A 16,415-nucleotide genomic window follows, 5' to 3' on the forward strand; every position below is an offset into this window, starting at 1 on the left:
CCACCTAGGTGAGTTTGGAATTAAAACTTGTTTTTGCTGTCTACAGCATAAACATAGAGATTTGTAATAATAATAATAATCATAATCATCATCTAATTTGAATGGCACTTTTCAAGCTGGGAGCACAAAATGCTTTCCATATATAAAGAAAAAATAACACAATCACAAATATAAAAAGAAAAATTCAAGAACAGCAAAATACGAGCACAATTATGAAAACTTGAAGCTCATGTACATACTATTATTAGCATTATAACATTGTAAACTCCATGTTTCAGCAATAATATTAGCATTAATAATGTAAACTCTGTGGTTTACATTACATTATCACATTTGGTTTCATTTTCAAACCTTATAAATATGGGTTTAAAGGACCTAAATTTGGATTTATGAATATTACATTTTGCTATTGTTATTGTAGAAACCAAACTATACATTATGCCAGTACAACAAAAAACATAACAAGACACATCCTTCTAAAATGAGTTGGTGTCTGGACATTACCAGAACAGGTGCAGCATCCTTTCACAAAAGTCAACACAAATGTCTTTTTTAAATGTAAGAAGATAATGAGTTGTAGGAAAATAATAATCTATGAAACATTTTAAAGAAACTCCCCTTATTTTACTGGTAAGAAGATTGTATGGAAGATTCCAGTTGTATTATTATATTACAGCAGAGGGGGCACTACTAATCTCTTTTTGAAACAATGAATGTATGTAAAGATTATTGTTTTATCAAAGACGAGTTGTTCCCACTGAAGTGATGATGATGATGATGATGGTGATGATGATGATGATGATGATGATGGTGATGATAAGGGCTCAAAGAAGCGCGCGGTTCTTTGCATCCTCGTAAGAGTCTTCATCGTTGTCAGGACGACCAGAGGGGCTGACCCCGACCACGTGACGCAGCAGGCTGCTGTTGTGGTAGTGTGTGTGTGTGTGTGTGTGTGTGTGTGTGTGTCTGTGTGTGTGAGTGTTTGTGAGTGTGGATGTGTGTGCGTGTGTGTCTGTGTGTGAGTGTGTCTGTGTGTGAGTGTGTATGTGTGTGTGTGTGTATATGTGCGTGTGTCTGTGTGATTATGTGTGTGTGTGTGTGTGTGTGTGCGTGTGTGAGTGTGTCTGTGTGTATCCGTGTGTATGTCTGTGTGTGAGTGTGTCTGTGTATGAGTGTGTATGTGTGTGTGTATATGTGTGTGTGTCTGTGTGATTGTGTGCGTGTGTGTGTATGTGAGTGAGTGTGTACGTGGTAGTGTGTGCGTGTATACGTGTATGTATGAGTTTACGTGGTAGTGTGTGTGTGTGTGTACGTGTGTGTGTGTACGTGTATGTGTGTGCGTGTGTATATATGTTAGTGTGTGTGTGTATACGTGTGTGTGAGTGTGTATATGTGTGTATATGTGTGTGTATGTGTCTGTGTGTGTGTGTGTGTGTCTGTGTGTATATGTCTATGTGTGTCTGTGTGTGTGTGTGTGTGTGTGTGTGTGTGTGAGTGTGTGTTGTAGTGTGTATATGTGTGTGGTAACGTGTATATATGTATATGTGTGTGTGTTGTAGTGTGTCTCTGTGTGTATACGTGTGTACGTGTGTGTGGTAGTGTGTGTTTCTCTGTGTGTGTGTGTGTAGCTGTACGTCCTGAGAGGGAAACAGAAAAACAGAGTCTGGTCTCTCTCGGTGTCTCTCTACTCTACTTCGGTCTCTCTGTCTCTGTGTCTCTGTCTCTCTGTCTCTACTCTACTTCGGTCTCTCTGTGTCTCTACTTCGGTCATGAAAGAGAAGATGGAGCAATCGGCGTCGGGTGATCGAGTTTTCGCCGCTGAAGCGATCCAGAAGCGCCGCGTCCGCAAGGTGAGAAGCAGCCGCTTACAGCCACCCTCCGTACCGCGGGTTTATTAGCTCGGCTCGGCTCGGCTCGGCTCGACTCCAGTCTACAGGCTCCTGTAGGGCTCCATGCAGCGCTATGGAGGCCTGCTGGCTGCGGATGCCTTCACTGTGATAGCCAGCAGCTAATCTAGCGAGGCTAACAGCAGCAAGAGCTTCATCTTGTATATTGAGGCAGTAAAAACACAAAGACGGTTCTGCAGGACATGAGGATGAGGAGGATGAGGAAGGCTGTGTGTGGAATAAGAGAGGCCTTATGTCTCTGCTAGCTGATGGTAGCTAAAGCTATACGGTGCATTTTGCAGCCTGTAGCAGCCACATTAAAGCTGCTTCAGACCTGCTTTCTTTCTCCTGCAGGCTGTGGAAACATGCAACTCATCTAGTGTTGATGAGAAAGCAGACACAGTTGATGAAGGACTTCTAGTAGTTTCTCAGTGTTTTTCTCAGTCCACTAATGGCTTGTATGTTGGAAGAGAGCCCATAAATCATGGTGGGGTACCATCTTAAAGTGTCTGCACAGTTAACCAGCAGGCCTCCACTTACTTCTGCTACAACTTCTCATAGTTGCACCTCTTCCTCTGAGATCCAAGATCCAAGCCCTTCATTGTCATTGTGTAGTGCAACGAAATTAGATTGTGACAATCCCATAGGTGCTAAAAAAGATAATACAATAAAACAGAGATAGTGCAATATATATATATAAAAGATAATACAATAAAAAAAGAGATAGTGCAATATAAATATATAAAAGATAATACAATAAAAAAAGAGATAATGCTATATAAAAGATAATACAATAAAAAAATACAATATGTATATTGATGAGATGACAGTTTTGCCAGATTATTGCACAAAGTGTCCGTCAGATAATTACATAATTATTGCACAGCATCATATAATTATCGCACAGAGTGATCAGCATGTTATTGCACATATCCGTAACAGTAGAAGCACTAAAGCAGGATATTCAGGTTTAAGATGAGCTCCTAGCACAGATGTTGAGTGACTCATCCTTTTTGAAAAATGATACTGTTACTTCCATGCAAAAAATGTATTTACCACCTAGTGTTAAATGTATTTGTTTATATGGGATTATAACTTTGAGACCCAGCATGAGCTCATAATCAAGATGAGAACAGCATCAATTACATGAGAACAAATCTATCAACAAGTACCATTTCCTCATCGGAATATAATTTGCTGCAAATGCGTTCCAGATTGAAGGGATTTTTTTCCTGCCGTCATGTTCGAGCTGTTTTTGTTAATCCACCCATCTGTGTTTTTCTTGCAGGGAAGACTTGAATACCTGGTGAAATGGAAAGGATGGGCAATGAAGTAAGTGCTTCTCTTGACTTAAATGGGAATTAACAACCCTCAGTGTCTTTAAAGTGAAGCATGTGTTGTGCTGTTTTTAATGTCCGCACATTAAATGTGGATTAAATCCACTTTGGTGGAAATATTACATTTCCCTTTTTGTCGTTGTGTGTTTTTTTTTCTTCATGTTGCTCCGTCCTTGTTTTGTTTAGGCACAGCACCTGGGAGCCAGAGGAGAATATTCTGGACGACAGGCTGATACTGGGCTTTGAGCGGAAGTAAGTAAAGCCAATGAGAGCACTTTTACGCTATGTGCAGTCTTGTATTCGGACAGAGTTATGTGTGGTTAAAACCTGCTCTGCTTCGGATTTTGTCTATTTTGGTAATTTCGGTTCTTCTTTTTGCTGTTGCACATTGTTATATGCCCGTACTTTACGTTAACTCCCGCGTATCTTACTGTAAGTGCTCCTGCTTGCTGTTATGCTGTGTTAACACCAAGAGCAAAGCGAATTATCTACTCGCTTTACTCGTGCGAGTCGGACCGTCGGTATCATTTGTGTTCATTCGCTCTAGAAGCGCCGGCGAGGAGAAGAAGCTTGTCTCCGTAGATACCAACAACTTTTCTTTCCACCATCAACCATGGAAGAAATAACCACTGTTGCTGCTTTGTACATGTTGTGGAAGTCCCATATATGTCAGAAAACCAAACGCTGTCACGTCTGGGATCATAACATCACCCGGCGACGAGCTGTATTCACACACAGTGCCATTGCACCGACTGTATCTAGCAAGCCGCACATCGCTACTGCGGTATGAACCCAAAATAAACAGATTGTGCTGTGATTTAATTGCAATAAACGGATCAAAATGTTGCTGAAATAACGACATTATGATGCTGATTTCTGCAAAGTCTGAATTCATGCTTCGTCAGGTCTGTCCGCAAGACGACAAGCAAACAACTTTTAAAATGCTTGTTTTCTGAATGGAGTTTGGATCAATTAGTGCCAGGCTATGCAGCTGCTCCATCAACACTCAACATAAGATCAGATAAGATATTCCTTTATTAGTCCCGCAGTGGGGAAATCTGCAGTGTACAGCAGCAAAGGGGATAGTGCAAAAAAGAAGATGCATCAGCTGACACAGTAAGAAAAGAGCTAAACAAAGTGTAACAAACTATTAATTACTATATATAATATTAAATATTATTATATATAATATCAAAGTCATCTAGGCATCAATACGGCAGCGACGTTGTTGTTTCTACCATAGAAAGTCTGTGGTTCATACAGAGTTTGGTCCGGTCTCTGTACAGATATGATGTACCACTGTAGCTCTGGGTGACCACAGACACATACAAGATTAATTTCCTCCATTTGTGATTCAACAACGTCAGTGACGACAGGAGGAGAGTCTCAACGCTGATAGGCTTTCTTGCTCGAGTTGAAATATTTCAACTCCTGTGAATGATGTGAATTTCGCATTGACTTTGTGTGTAATTACACCGCGCAAAAAGTTTAATGTCTTTACATTCCTCCTCCTCTTCTCCTCCTGATGGTAAAACCTCCATCTTAACTCCAGTCCTTCATGTCTGTTGCCAAGCCACTTGAAAGCCTTGTGCTGCTCACAGAGAGAGAGAGTAAATGTTTACAGTGAACTAAAACGGACAAAACTAAAAAGACAAATCAAAGGGAAACTAAAGTGGTCACGTGAAGACAGAGACTGCGGCGGTGTTCAAACAGTTCTCTGTCCCCGACTGCTCTACTTTCACTCACATCACCATCTTCCCTTTTGATTCGTTATGCCTTGTCTTTTTTTAGCCTGTCTTTACCTGTGTGATCTGTAACTGTCATTTCCTCTTCACAGGGAACGGGACAGGGAAATGCACGGGCCGAAGAAACGGGGACCAAAACCCAAAAACGTTGTCCTGAAGGTACAGTTTCTGATGCTTGTTTTAATGTTTTTGCATGAAGATGAACCTCTCAATCTCAAAAAAGGTATTTTATGGACGCTGCAACACATCGGCAGCGACTGAAAAGTCAGTCAGGAACAGCTGTCCACTTACATGATCTTAAAATCTATACCAAAAATCTTTCTTTTATTAATTAGGAGATCATAGCATTCCGGTTACTGTAGCTATATGTGTTGATCAGTTTCATCAAGATCTTTCCAATTTGGTAATTGACTCACACTCCTGCAAAAATGGTTTCTTAATTCTGAATCATCTCCGTCAGGCTCGTGCTCAGAAAGGAGCGACCAGCAGCCGAGCCCCAAACGCCCGCCAGACTACACCTCGCTCCTCCACTTCCGGCCGAGCAACTCCTTCCTCATCCGCATCACCTCATTTAGCGTCTTCTTCGTCCTCCTCTTCCTCCACCGTGGCTCCCTCTCCCAAACTCAATTCCCTGGCAGCCACCCACAAGCTGAAGAAAGACATTCACCGTTGCCACCGGATGTCCAGGCGCCCTCTGCCCCGCACAGACCCCCTGGCGTCCTCCTTCTCCAACCCCGGCGGCTTCCCCTCCCGCGTGCACGTCTCCCCCTTCTCTGAGACCGTCCGCATCCTCAACCGCAGAGTCAAACCCCGGGAGGTGAAGAGAGGCCGCATCATCCTCAACCTGAAGGTCATTGACAAGCCAGGGAGGGGCGGCACAGCTGCAGGAGGCAGGAATAATACAACAGGACGCCAAAACATCCCTTCCCGCAATCGCATCATCGGGAAGAAGGGCGAGGCGCCCTATAGACCTTTCCAGCCCCCTCTGAAGATGCTTGGCTTCCCGATGTACGGAAAGCCGTTTGGTCTGCAGTGTGGAGGCCCTATCTCCTTCCACTCCCACCCAAGCTCCAGCACCGGGGCCAGGAACGCCCACTCTACTTCCTCCCGGTACCAGTTGTCGCCTCCTTGTCCTTCCAGCTCCACCAACGCCTCAGCTGCTCAGTCCCAGCCCGCCACAGGAGCCTCACCTTCCAGCAGGGCTCCCAAGTCCAGTAAACCTCACACGGAGAGCCAGAGTGCCAAGCCAGCTGCTACTCCCCCGTCCTCAGATGCCAACCCTGCGGCGTCGGCATCTCCTTCCCTCCCCTCCTCACCATCATCTTCCTTGGAAGACGAGGAGGAGGACGGCGGCGCCCCGGGCCGTTGGACGACCCCAGAGGGAGGCAGGAAAAGTCCTCGCCAACGCGCGGCTAAACGCCAGCTGCCCGCCGCCCCTGCCTCCGTCACCCCCGGGGACCAGAGCTCTTCTGCCCCCGCCGAACCCCAAAGGGTGCCCGCCGAGGGAGACCCCAACTGGCACCCTGAAATGGCGCCGAGCTGCAAGGACGTGGTGGTCACTGACGTCACCACCAACCTCGTCACCGTCACCATAAAAGAGTTCCCCTCCCCTGCCTCCTGCCCTGCCTCACCCTCCGCCAGCCCCGAGAACGCCGCCTCCCCTCCCCCCAGCGCCACCTCTGACGACCCCTCTCCAACCAAGCCATAGGAGATCACGCGTCAAGAAGTCGACCGCCATCGATGATGGAAGAAAATGTCATGCCAGTGTTGCCACTTCAGCCCCCTCCTACCTTTTCCCCTAAAGGTGTGTCCATATTTGTGCAACGATTAATGAAATGCAATGTAACTTCACACCGCCCAGCCATTGAATAGTACAAAAAAAGAGCATATTTTTTTTAAATAGAAGTGTATAAATTTGAAAGCGGGCAGCTAATACGCCCTTAAATTGCCATATTTTGTCCACTTGCACATCACTGACTCTGTGGCAGACTCGGATGGAAATGGTGTTTGTTTTCTTTCACTTGCTTCGGACAGTTTATCGTGTTTGGTGTAATAACAAATTGTCCAAAAAGTGAAAACACTCTGGTGTGTGTGGGGGGGAGAGCTTTTATCAAGCGCTCTTGGTGTGATGTGAAAGAAAGCGATGCTGTTTTAGATTCCGGCCCTGCTGCGTTAGTGACAGCCTTCAGGTGTTGTGCTGATTTCCTGCCCCCCTCCCCCCTAGTCTCATCGGAGGTCCAGCTTGTTAATGATAAATGAGCTGATGTGTTTTTGCACTCAACACAGTTGGACTCTCATATATTGCATCAATACAGCGAGGTAAATGCAATGCACTTGACTGCATCGAAAAAAAATCAACCTATTTTATGTAGTTCATAAATTTTTCAAGGCCTTTCTCCTCTTGCTTTTCTTGAACGCACATGCATATACGTACAGTATGAGGAAGTATTTATATGCACGCACAACCTTAAAAGCTGCAAAATAATATACAAAAACAATAAGTTATTGCTGTCCTTGCCGTATTTCCTTGCTTGACCGGTTCTCTCACGAACCCAACGCCGACGTCCACCAAGACTAAACTGGCCGTCAGTTGGTTTGTGAAACCTCTTTATGACAGATTTGCGCCGTATAACTTCTCGACTTCGTCTAGAAGGTCCACGAGTTGAACACAGCAAAGACGCCAACCAAACGCAGCTAAAAAAATAGTTGAACCTTTGAGCTACTTGGCAGGTGTTTGAAGTCTGTGCAACATGTAGAAATTAATAGTGACTGGTGAGTTTGTCTCTTCCACTTTGGCAGGTTTTGTTCCTTTTGGAGGCTGCTGGTCAGTTCAGCTAACAGTGCTTTATTAGGATGTTCTCACGTTTCAATAGAAGTGGTTCACGTAGCATGTTTCAGTCTCCTCCTGCTAGAAACTAGACCAGGTCCAGGCTGAATTTGAGGACAAATGTTGTCCTTTTCCAAATTTCTGTCAGGTATGGTGACATGCAATCTTTACGTCTTTAACGGAATCAGTGTTGTCCATTAAAGCTGTCCATCATGTTCTGAGCTATGTGGACACAGCTTCAGCTTCTCTCTTCAACCATCATGTGTTATAAAGAATGTTTTCTCCAGTTATAAGTAAAGTTATATCTGCTGATGTTTCAGATAGGGATGCACGATATGGATTTTTTTCAGCCGGCATAACCGATATTTACCTGCTTCTCATGGCGGATACAATAAAATAACGATTATTTCACATTTTTTGTATTTTAGAAATAAGTTCATAGATAGATTTTTTTAAAGTCTGAAAACAGAGCCATGAAGATGTGCAGAAGTTTAGAGTCTTGAATTACAATATACTGGAAGATTATTATGAAATCTTTGCTCAATGATGCCAAAAAAGTTCTGCCTACTGCAGGTTTAACACAGCCAACAGGATCGAAAAATTTAAAAGCCAAATATGTCCCTATGAGGCACAAGGGTTAACCTCTCAGTATATCTGCTGATGTTTCAGTTAGGGATGCACGATATGGAGTTTTTTCAGCCGATATAACCGATAATGACCTGCTTCTCATGGCAGATAAAATAACCGTCTATTTCACATGTTTGTATTTTAGAAATAAGTTCTTAACGTGTAGTTTATGCACACCTGAGGGTAAGAAAGGCCGAGACGTAGTGAGCAAAGATGCACGATTTCTCTGACCGAACCAAATCTATCTGACGTCACCATCGTTAGCACAACAAAAAAACTAAGAACTACTTCTGACTCTTCAAATGCTCATTTATTTTTTCTAGTAAAGTGCGTCAAAAATCTTGTATTGCAAACGGCAATCGCATTGTTTCCACTGTGACTGCGAAAAAATATCCACACCGGTGACGACATGTTTGTCTCTCTAGTAAGCGTGCTGCGCTTCTTCTTCTTCTCTGTGTTTCTTGGTGGATCACACACCAACTTGCATACGGCCACCTACTCTATCAGAGTATGTGGATGCTGCACTTGTTCAGTCGATGAAAGCAATTTGGCTTCGTGTTATCAGCCGATATATATCGTGCATCCCTAGTTTTTGGAGCTCAGTTGCTGGATAACAGTAGTTATAGTTCCACTACTGATCCTGGTTTGGTCCATATTGTCAGTTTAACTCTATCCAGCGGAAAATAAACCCTCTCTAGATGTGTTAACCCTTGTGCCTCACTTTAGAAAAGTTGCTCTGATGTCCTTAGTGGACAAAAATATCCGCGTCAAATACTGCCATAAACTTATATATTCAAAATATTTTCGACTTTTAAGACTTTTAACAAACTTCAGTCGTGATCATAACTACCAAAAACTCAATAATTTCTCAGAATTTTAACCCTTTAAAATGTTTGTTTACATAATACATCAACATTGTTCTCCTGGTTTCCACTAGCGATGCCCGTAGTGGACACCGTTGAATAGCATCTATTAGCCCCGTAGGGCGAACATGAGAAAACGGCTCCATCTGGTGTTAAATAGTAAAAAGTACAATGTTGAAGCCAGTGCTCGAGATTAAAGCCGGATCACACATTGTGGTTTTAATGGGGACATTTTGTTCTTGAAGGTTTGAATGTCTCTATTTTGGTTACATAGTTTATTAGAGACTTATTATAGGAGAAGGAGGAGGTGCAACTTTCAAAACTCGAGAAAAGAAAACTCTTGCCAAAATGTATATCTTATGCATTAGAGCAGCAGTAGGCGAGATTGGAGCAAATATGATTTATCAAATGTTATTTTTATAAAAGATTGCTATATCCTGACAGTAGTGCATGAGACAGGTAATCTGGAAAGAAAATAATGTGCCTCTGTGTCCTCCGGTGCTCATAACAGCATCCGCAAGATTTCACAGACCAGGACAGAAAACAACCAATCAGAGCTGACCTGGAGTCTGCCGTCTCTGAGCAGCTGTCAATCACTCGTGAACTCTGATCAAACGCTGATCAAATATGAATCAATATTCTGTTACTGTAATGCCTATTTCTCTCTTCAAATGTTTTCAGAAACATCTTGTAGTGTACTGTTTAGCTGTAAAATAAGAAAGTTTGTGACCCGACAGCCATGTCGAGATCAGTAGAGGAAATGCCAAGCACCGCCCACCAGCCGGAGCACAGCCAATAGGAACGCTCTCTCTTTTTGAAATGACCTGTGATTGGTCAAAGATTTTTTAAAGCCTGAAAACAGAGCCATGAGGAGGTGCAGAAGTCTAGATATCTCTCAGAACACTTGAATTACAATATGCTGAAAATGGTCTGCCTACTGCAGCTTTAACAGCCAACATGAGCGAAACATTTGAAATGAAAAAGCCAAGTATGTCCCTATGAGGCACAAGGGGTTAATCTGTCATCTAAACTAGCTAAATGCACTGCAGACCACAAGTCAAAGCCATCTGAAATAAGATGCAGCTTTGCCTGTTCGAAGCTCAGCTGGTCTGTAGCAGTGAGAAAACTGTGACCCATTTCTTCCTCGCTGTGCTGGGTTTCATCAGTCATGGCCCGCCCCATAACGAAATGGGTGTTGTTTTTGAAATCGAAGTGAAATGCTGAGAGCAGAAAGAATATCAGAGCGCCTGTATTCTATCTGATAAAGTCTCTGTGAGCAAGGCGTTAGACCCTGACCTTTGACCTAGTCATTTCCTTTACTTGTGGTGACGCAGTGCTCTTGAGCACATGCAGAGGAACCATGACGTTCCAGGCTCAAACGTTCTCTCTCGCTTCTTGGTTTCTCTGGAGGCTTGAGATCGAATGATCTTGTGTCTGATAAATCGATCTGCTCTGTTCTTCTCCAGCCACGTCACCAGGTTATAATCGATCACAACGCTTCACTTTTACTCTCCAACATGACTTGTTTTGTTTCCTGCCCCGCTGCTTTGACCTTTTTTATCAAGGCCAACCTTCAACCTTCAACCTTCCACGTAGGATCAGTTGTTTTTGCCGACATGTTGTTGACGGTGAACCTCTGCCGAGCTCATTCACTGCAGATTGTTTCCAGCTAAATGCCTGAAAGTGTTCAAAGTATTTGACCTTCAAATGCACCTCCAAAAGAAACCTGTCCCTTTCTACACAGACTCTAAACCCTCCTCTGGTGCTGCCTGCTCTCCGTAGACCTCCCCAGACCTCGGCGATCACTCTGGTGTACCTGTGTGTTACAATATTTAAAATAAATCTTCCGCATGCGTTGCCTTATAGCTGCTCCGTTCAACCCCAGCCGCACTCCGGGCGACGTTTACCTCGTCTTTCTCAGCTCTTACATACAAATAAAACTTGGCTCCGGTGATGGTAGAGATAAAGATCAGTAATAACCTCGAAAGGCTTTTGATGTCGTAGAACGCAGCGTCTTCGTTAACACAGACGTTGAAGATGTCGCTTCCTCTCCTGTCATGTACTGGATGGTTCTAGTTGTTGTCAATACTGTTTCAATACTCTCATAGGTTACACGTGGAAGGATTTATTCCAAAATGACGCATCCATTATATGAAGAAAACACGAAGAAATGGTCGGTAGCTCAAATTCAAATTGAGGTACTTTATAAAAAAGGACAGTACTTCACTTCAATCCTTATTTGACAAAGTGAAAACAAACTGGGTTCTCTATATTTTCCAGAAACTAAAGGAATATTTTCTTCTCCACATGGATTTATCGTGATTTGGAATAGATTATTTCATCTACTATATCTTTAATATGTTTAAGTGGTGGATAGTCGGTAGATGTGTGAGGTATTAGGCTGCTAGGCGATGTTCTTCTTCTGTTTCTTTCTCATATGGAGTAGCACAACTCAACTTAGTGGCCTATCTTTCAACCAAATAGGGCTCTTGATTTTATTATTTGACTTTCTTTTTTTCCCCTTTTGAATTGTTTTACATTTATACGTGATGTCATTTTTTAAGTGCTGGATTTGTTTGGCACTGATTGGAAAAGAGGAAGGATCTTTGTTTTAATGTGTGGATAAAGATGCTTATGAAATGAAAATTGTGCTTTTTAAAGCCGTTTTTTTTTTCCTCCTTTGTACTGTACTTTAATACTTTTTTTTAAAGAAATATGCATAATAATGTGATGATGTTTATTTGAATGCCATTTTTTAAAATAGTCCAATATGGGTTTGATCAGAAGGCAAACTCTGACTGATTTTAATGTGTCTGGACTGCAGTTCTGTCTGGTATAATGCTAATAATATGACTTATGTACATTGTATTGATGGTGGTGATGATGAGGAAGAGGAGGATAACGATGACATTGTAATGTATCTGAACTTCTGAAGCATGTTTTGCAAACCCTTATTGTACAGATAATGTATTCAGTGTCATGTTACCTGTTGTTACTTTCTGTGTGTTTCTTGTACAAGGCTTTTATTAAAAGCTCTTTAAAAAGCTGTTTGCTGGCTAATGTGTCATATTTTGGTGGCACAATTATTCAAAATTTATATCAAAATCGCGATATGGCCGACTGCAATTTTCAAATAGCAGGAGGCGTAATTTTTCTTAGAGGCGAAATGTGTGTTAAAATAGCATTTTAAATGAATTATAACGGTGCTGCAGAGCTGTCCTGGCCTACACATCATATTCTACAGACTTAAGAAAACATCTTTGTTTGGTACAGATCCCTACAAAAATCATTTGAATATGTCTTTCAATAAAAATGAGAATGACGAAGTAAAAAACATATCGCAAAACACATCAAAGTAATCGCAATTAGATATTTTTTTTAAATCGTGCAGCTCTACTCTGTAGATGGCCTGGTTTTGGATACTCAATTATCAGCTGCAGATTGAGAAAATTAAAGTGTATATAAAACAGTTTTTAATTTTGAATTGGAACAAATTAAAGCGAGTTTTACGCAGCTTTAAAGCTGAACAAATCCGTTTAGCAGCAAGCGAGGTTATCTAAGTGTTTGACATTTGAGTTGGGAGGTGCGGAGGTCTCTGAGCTAAAGATTTAAATATCTTCACTCCACCTTGAAGATGCATTAATTGATTTTATGGCCACCGGGGAGCTGAAACAAAATGCTCACCTTTTTTTAAAGGTGTTACGGCAAATGTTTTAGCAAACGGTTTCGCTGCAGCGAGTAGCGACAAGCAGTAGTGATCTCGTCTTGTGTTGTTTGTTTGTTTTGTTTTAAATGTCGTTAGTGAAGAATCAACCACCTGACTAAGATTAAGATCTACGCCACTAATTTCTTTGACACATTAATGGAACTTGGGATTTTTAGGTTGCAGCGGGCTCACTTTTAAAGCTAAAGTGAAGCTACTGGCATTATATGAAACTAGAAAACCTAAGGAATCCATTGGTACCAACCATGTCATACTAGCTTGTCGTGAAGGAGGCTAAATAACGCTCCAAACTTGTGCTAAATTTTGGCGAGGAAAAACTGCCATGGCCATTTTCAAAGGGGTCCCTTGACCTCTGACCTCCAGATATGTGAATGTAAATGGGTTCTATGGGTACCCACGAGTCTCCCCTTTACAGACATGCCCACTTTATGATAATCACATGCAGTTTGGGGCAAGTCATAGTCAAGTCAGCACACTGACATACTGACAGCTGTTGTTGCCTGTTGGGCTGCAGTTTGCCATGTTATGATTTGAGCATATAGTTTAATGCTAAATGCAGTACCTGTGAGGGTTTCTGGACAATATTTGTAATTGTTTTGTGTTGTTAATTGATTTCCAATAATAAATATATACATACATTTACATAAAACAGCATATTTGTCCACTCCCATGTTGATAAGAGGATTAAATACTTTACAAATCTCCTTTTAAGGTACATTTTGAACAGATAAAAAATGTGTGCGATTAATCACAATTAAATATTTTAATCGATTGATCGCCCTAATTCCATTATATCTTTTAATTTTTAACTATCACCTGGCACCTGATTTTTGTGTTTACCTTTACAGAAATAAAGACATTTCCATCATAAATTAATCATAAAAAAAGAAACTACTACTAACAACAACAACAGTAATATTCCTGCTGTAGTTCCCAAAGCGCCCCACAGAGAGACGCTGTCGAGCCACACTGAAGCGTCTCTAATGAGGGAGCAGAGCAGCATCTGTCTGTTTTCAGAGGGATTGTGAGAGCTGCTGGGGTGATATTAAGGTCATCACGACGGGGTTTTCATCTCAGTGTGGTTTGATGTTGTGATGAATCCTGTTCAAACTGCTTTCTTCTCCTCCACAGCCGCTGTTTTATTTCATGTCTCCTCTGTTCAGACAGTTGGAACGGATGTAAAGAGCAGACAGAGGTAGAGGTGATAAACACAGATATCTCTCTCTTCTTCTATATTCCCTCCCTGACAGCAGGATAACACTGGATTTATGAGCCAGATGGAACTAAAATAGTCATCATGGTTCGATGAGAGTGGCCCACATCTGTGTGTGTGTGTGTGTGTGTAACATCAGCCACCTCTGGAGATTAATCCTCAATCTAGGCTACTGGTCTCTGCAGGGAAGCTGGACTGGTGTTTGAGCTTCTGTGGTGGATATTCATGCTTCATTTCAAGACAAACAAGCGAATGCTTTCATGTTGCTGTTTGCTGTGATGAGATGTCACTAAGTATGTTTACTCAAGTACTGTACTTAAAGTGGCAGACAGTCCTGGTTTATATATAATCTCTATTTGAGTGAAAACAGAGTTCAGCAGTCTGAAGTCTTTTTGTTGGTACATGAGCATGGAGGTAAGATAAGATAAGATGAGATAAGATAAGATGAGATGAGATAAAGATAAGATAAGATATACTTTATTGTACTGCAGGGAAATTTGTCTTGGGCTCCAAGCCACTGCATCACACAGCATACCAATATCACAAATGTGCATAAACGCATAAAACATAGATCATACATACACTCATGTATGGACGTGCTTCAATTCATGTGTGGAGTGTGAGACACTAGTTATTAAAAAAAGTAAAAATAATAAAAGACAGTAGTTTCAAATACTAAAACCAATAGTTATTTAAAATAATAAAAGCTAATAAAAGACAGTAGTTTCAAATACTAAAACCAGTAGTTCTTCAAAATAATAAAAGGTCATAAAAGACAGTATATTCAAATACTAAAACCTAAAATTATTTAAAATAACAAAAGTTTTTTATTACTCTATTTTTTATTATTATTATTATTATTATTATTATTATTATTATTGTTTTGTTTTGTTATTTTCTTAATTTTATTTAAATTTTGAATGCCTCTTTAAGCTTGACTATTTAAAAAATTGGTTTATAAGGTATTGTAATGACGAACTGTAAATTGCATATATGAAAACAACCTCGAAAAAAGGGTAAAAATAAAATATGAAAAAAATAATAATAATAATTAAAGGTAATAACAGACAGTATATTCAAATACTAAAACCAGGTATAATAAGGTAATAAATAATCAATTTACAATAAATTAACCCTCAATAAAAATTAACCCTGCTGTTAAATATTTATGAATAGAAAAGAATTTTTATAATAGAAAAGAAATCTATTTTTATGTGTGTGTGAGCTTCAAGTTGTCAGAATTGAGTGCATAGTTGTATTATTTGTGTGTATACATGGAGGAAACTCACATTTTCAGGAGAATGTAACCACAGACACTCAGTTCATACTACTGAAAAACATGTAAATATTGCAATACTTTCATCAGTGGGCCATAGACTCAATCACCATCGTGTTACCTCCTTTACCTCCAATTTTAAAGTACTTGTACTTTACTTGAGTATTTCTTTACTTTATACTTCTTCTCAACTATATTTTGGAGGTAAATATTGTGCTTTTCCTGCACTACATTTATTTGACAACATCAGTTACTACTTACTTTACAGATTCAGATCATGAGTACAAAATATAAATCAACTAATGAGTTACGTTCTATTGTTATGGATTCATATATGAGCTCCACCTTTAGCAGCTGCAACATCAGTGATGTTTACACATTAATGCATCAATAATTACAGGACAGTTATGTGATATATATATTAGTCGGAGATGGGTGTTTTTGCAAATCTGCTTAATGAATATTTTTACTTTTGGTACAGAAAGTATATGTACTTTTACTTTTGAATACAGTTTGCAAATATGTCAGCCTTTTCACTCTAAAAAAACATGTAAAGTTTGTTTAGATGTGTCTTACTGAAAAATAAATTTCAGGAAAAGAAGATCGGTCCTTCAGAACCAAAGAGTGTTTAAGTGGAAGTCTACAGCTTCCCTGTAGACTTCCACTTAAACCGATCAATCTGGTATGAGAGGTGAATCAGAGAAGAAGGTCATTCCTGTTATGCAGCAACATTACAGCCTCATGATTTTTGAAAAAAGCCATTTTGGACTGAAAGCGCTTATTATATCTATAATATTTTATTGTTCAACACAGGCTATTTCAGTAGTATTAGTGCTATATAAATAAATTCATTATTATTATTATTATTATTTACTTTCTAATTTATATTATTTTATTTAGGTTATATTTAATGACTG

The 16,415-nt window shown here is 40.6% G+C and overlaps 1 protein-coding gene across 1 annotated transcript; it reads left to right on the forward strand.

Moving 5' to 3' along the window:
* Positions 1 to 1,618: 1,618 nt before the first annotated feature.
* Positions 1,619 to 9,608, forward strand: cbx6a (chromobox homolog 6a). Its single transcript, XM_074630829.1, has 5 exons — positions 1,619 to 1,850; positions 3,175 to 3,218; positions 3,410 to 3,475; positions 5,061 to 5,127; positions 5,429 to 9,608. The coding sequence occupies exons 1-5, from the start codon at positions 1,770 to 1,772 to the stop codon at positions 6,674 to 6,676; spliced, it is 1,506 nt and encodes a 501-aa protein (XP_074486930.1). The 5' UTR covers positions 1,619 to 1,769; the 3' UTR covers positions 6,677 to 9,608.
* Positions 9,609 to 16,415: the final 6,807 nt, after the last annotated feature.

Source organism: Sebastes fasciatus, chromosome 3, assembly GCF_043250625.1.
Source record: "Sebastes fasciatus isolate fSebFas1 chromosome 3, fSebFas1.pri, whole genome shotgun sequence".
Classification (NCBI taxonomy): Eukaryota; Metazoa; Chordata; class Actinopteri; order Perciformes; family Sebastidae; genus Sebastes; species Sebastes fasciatus.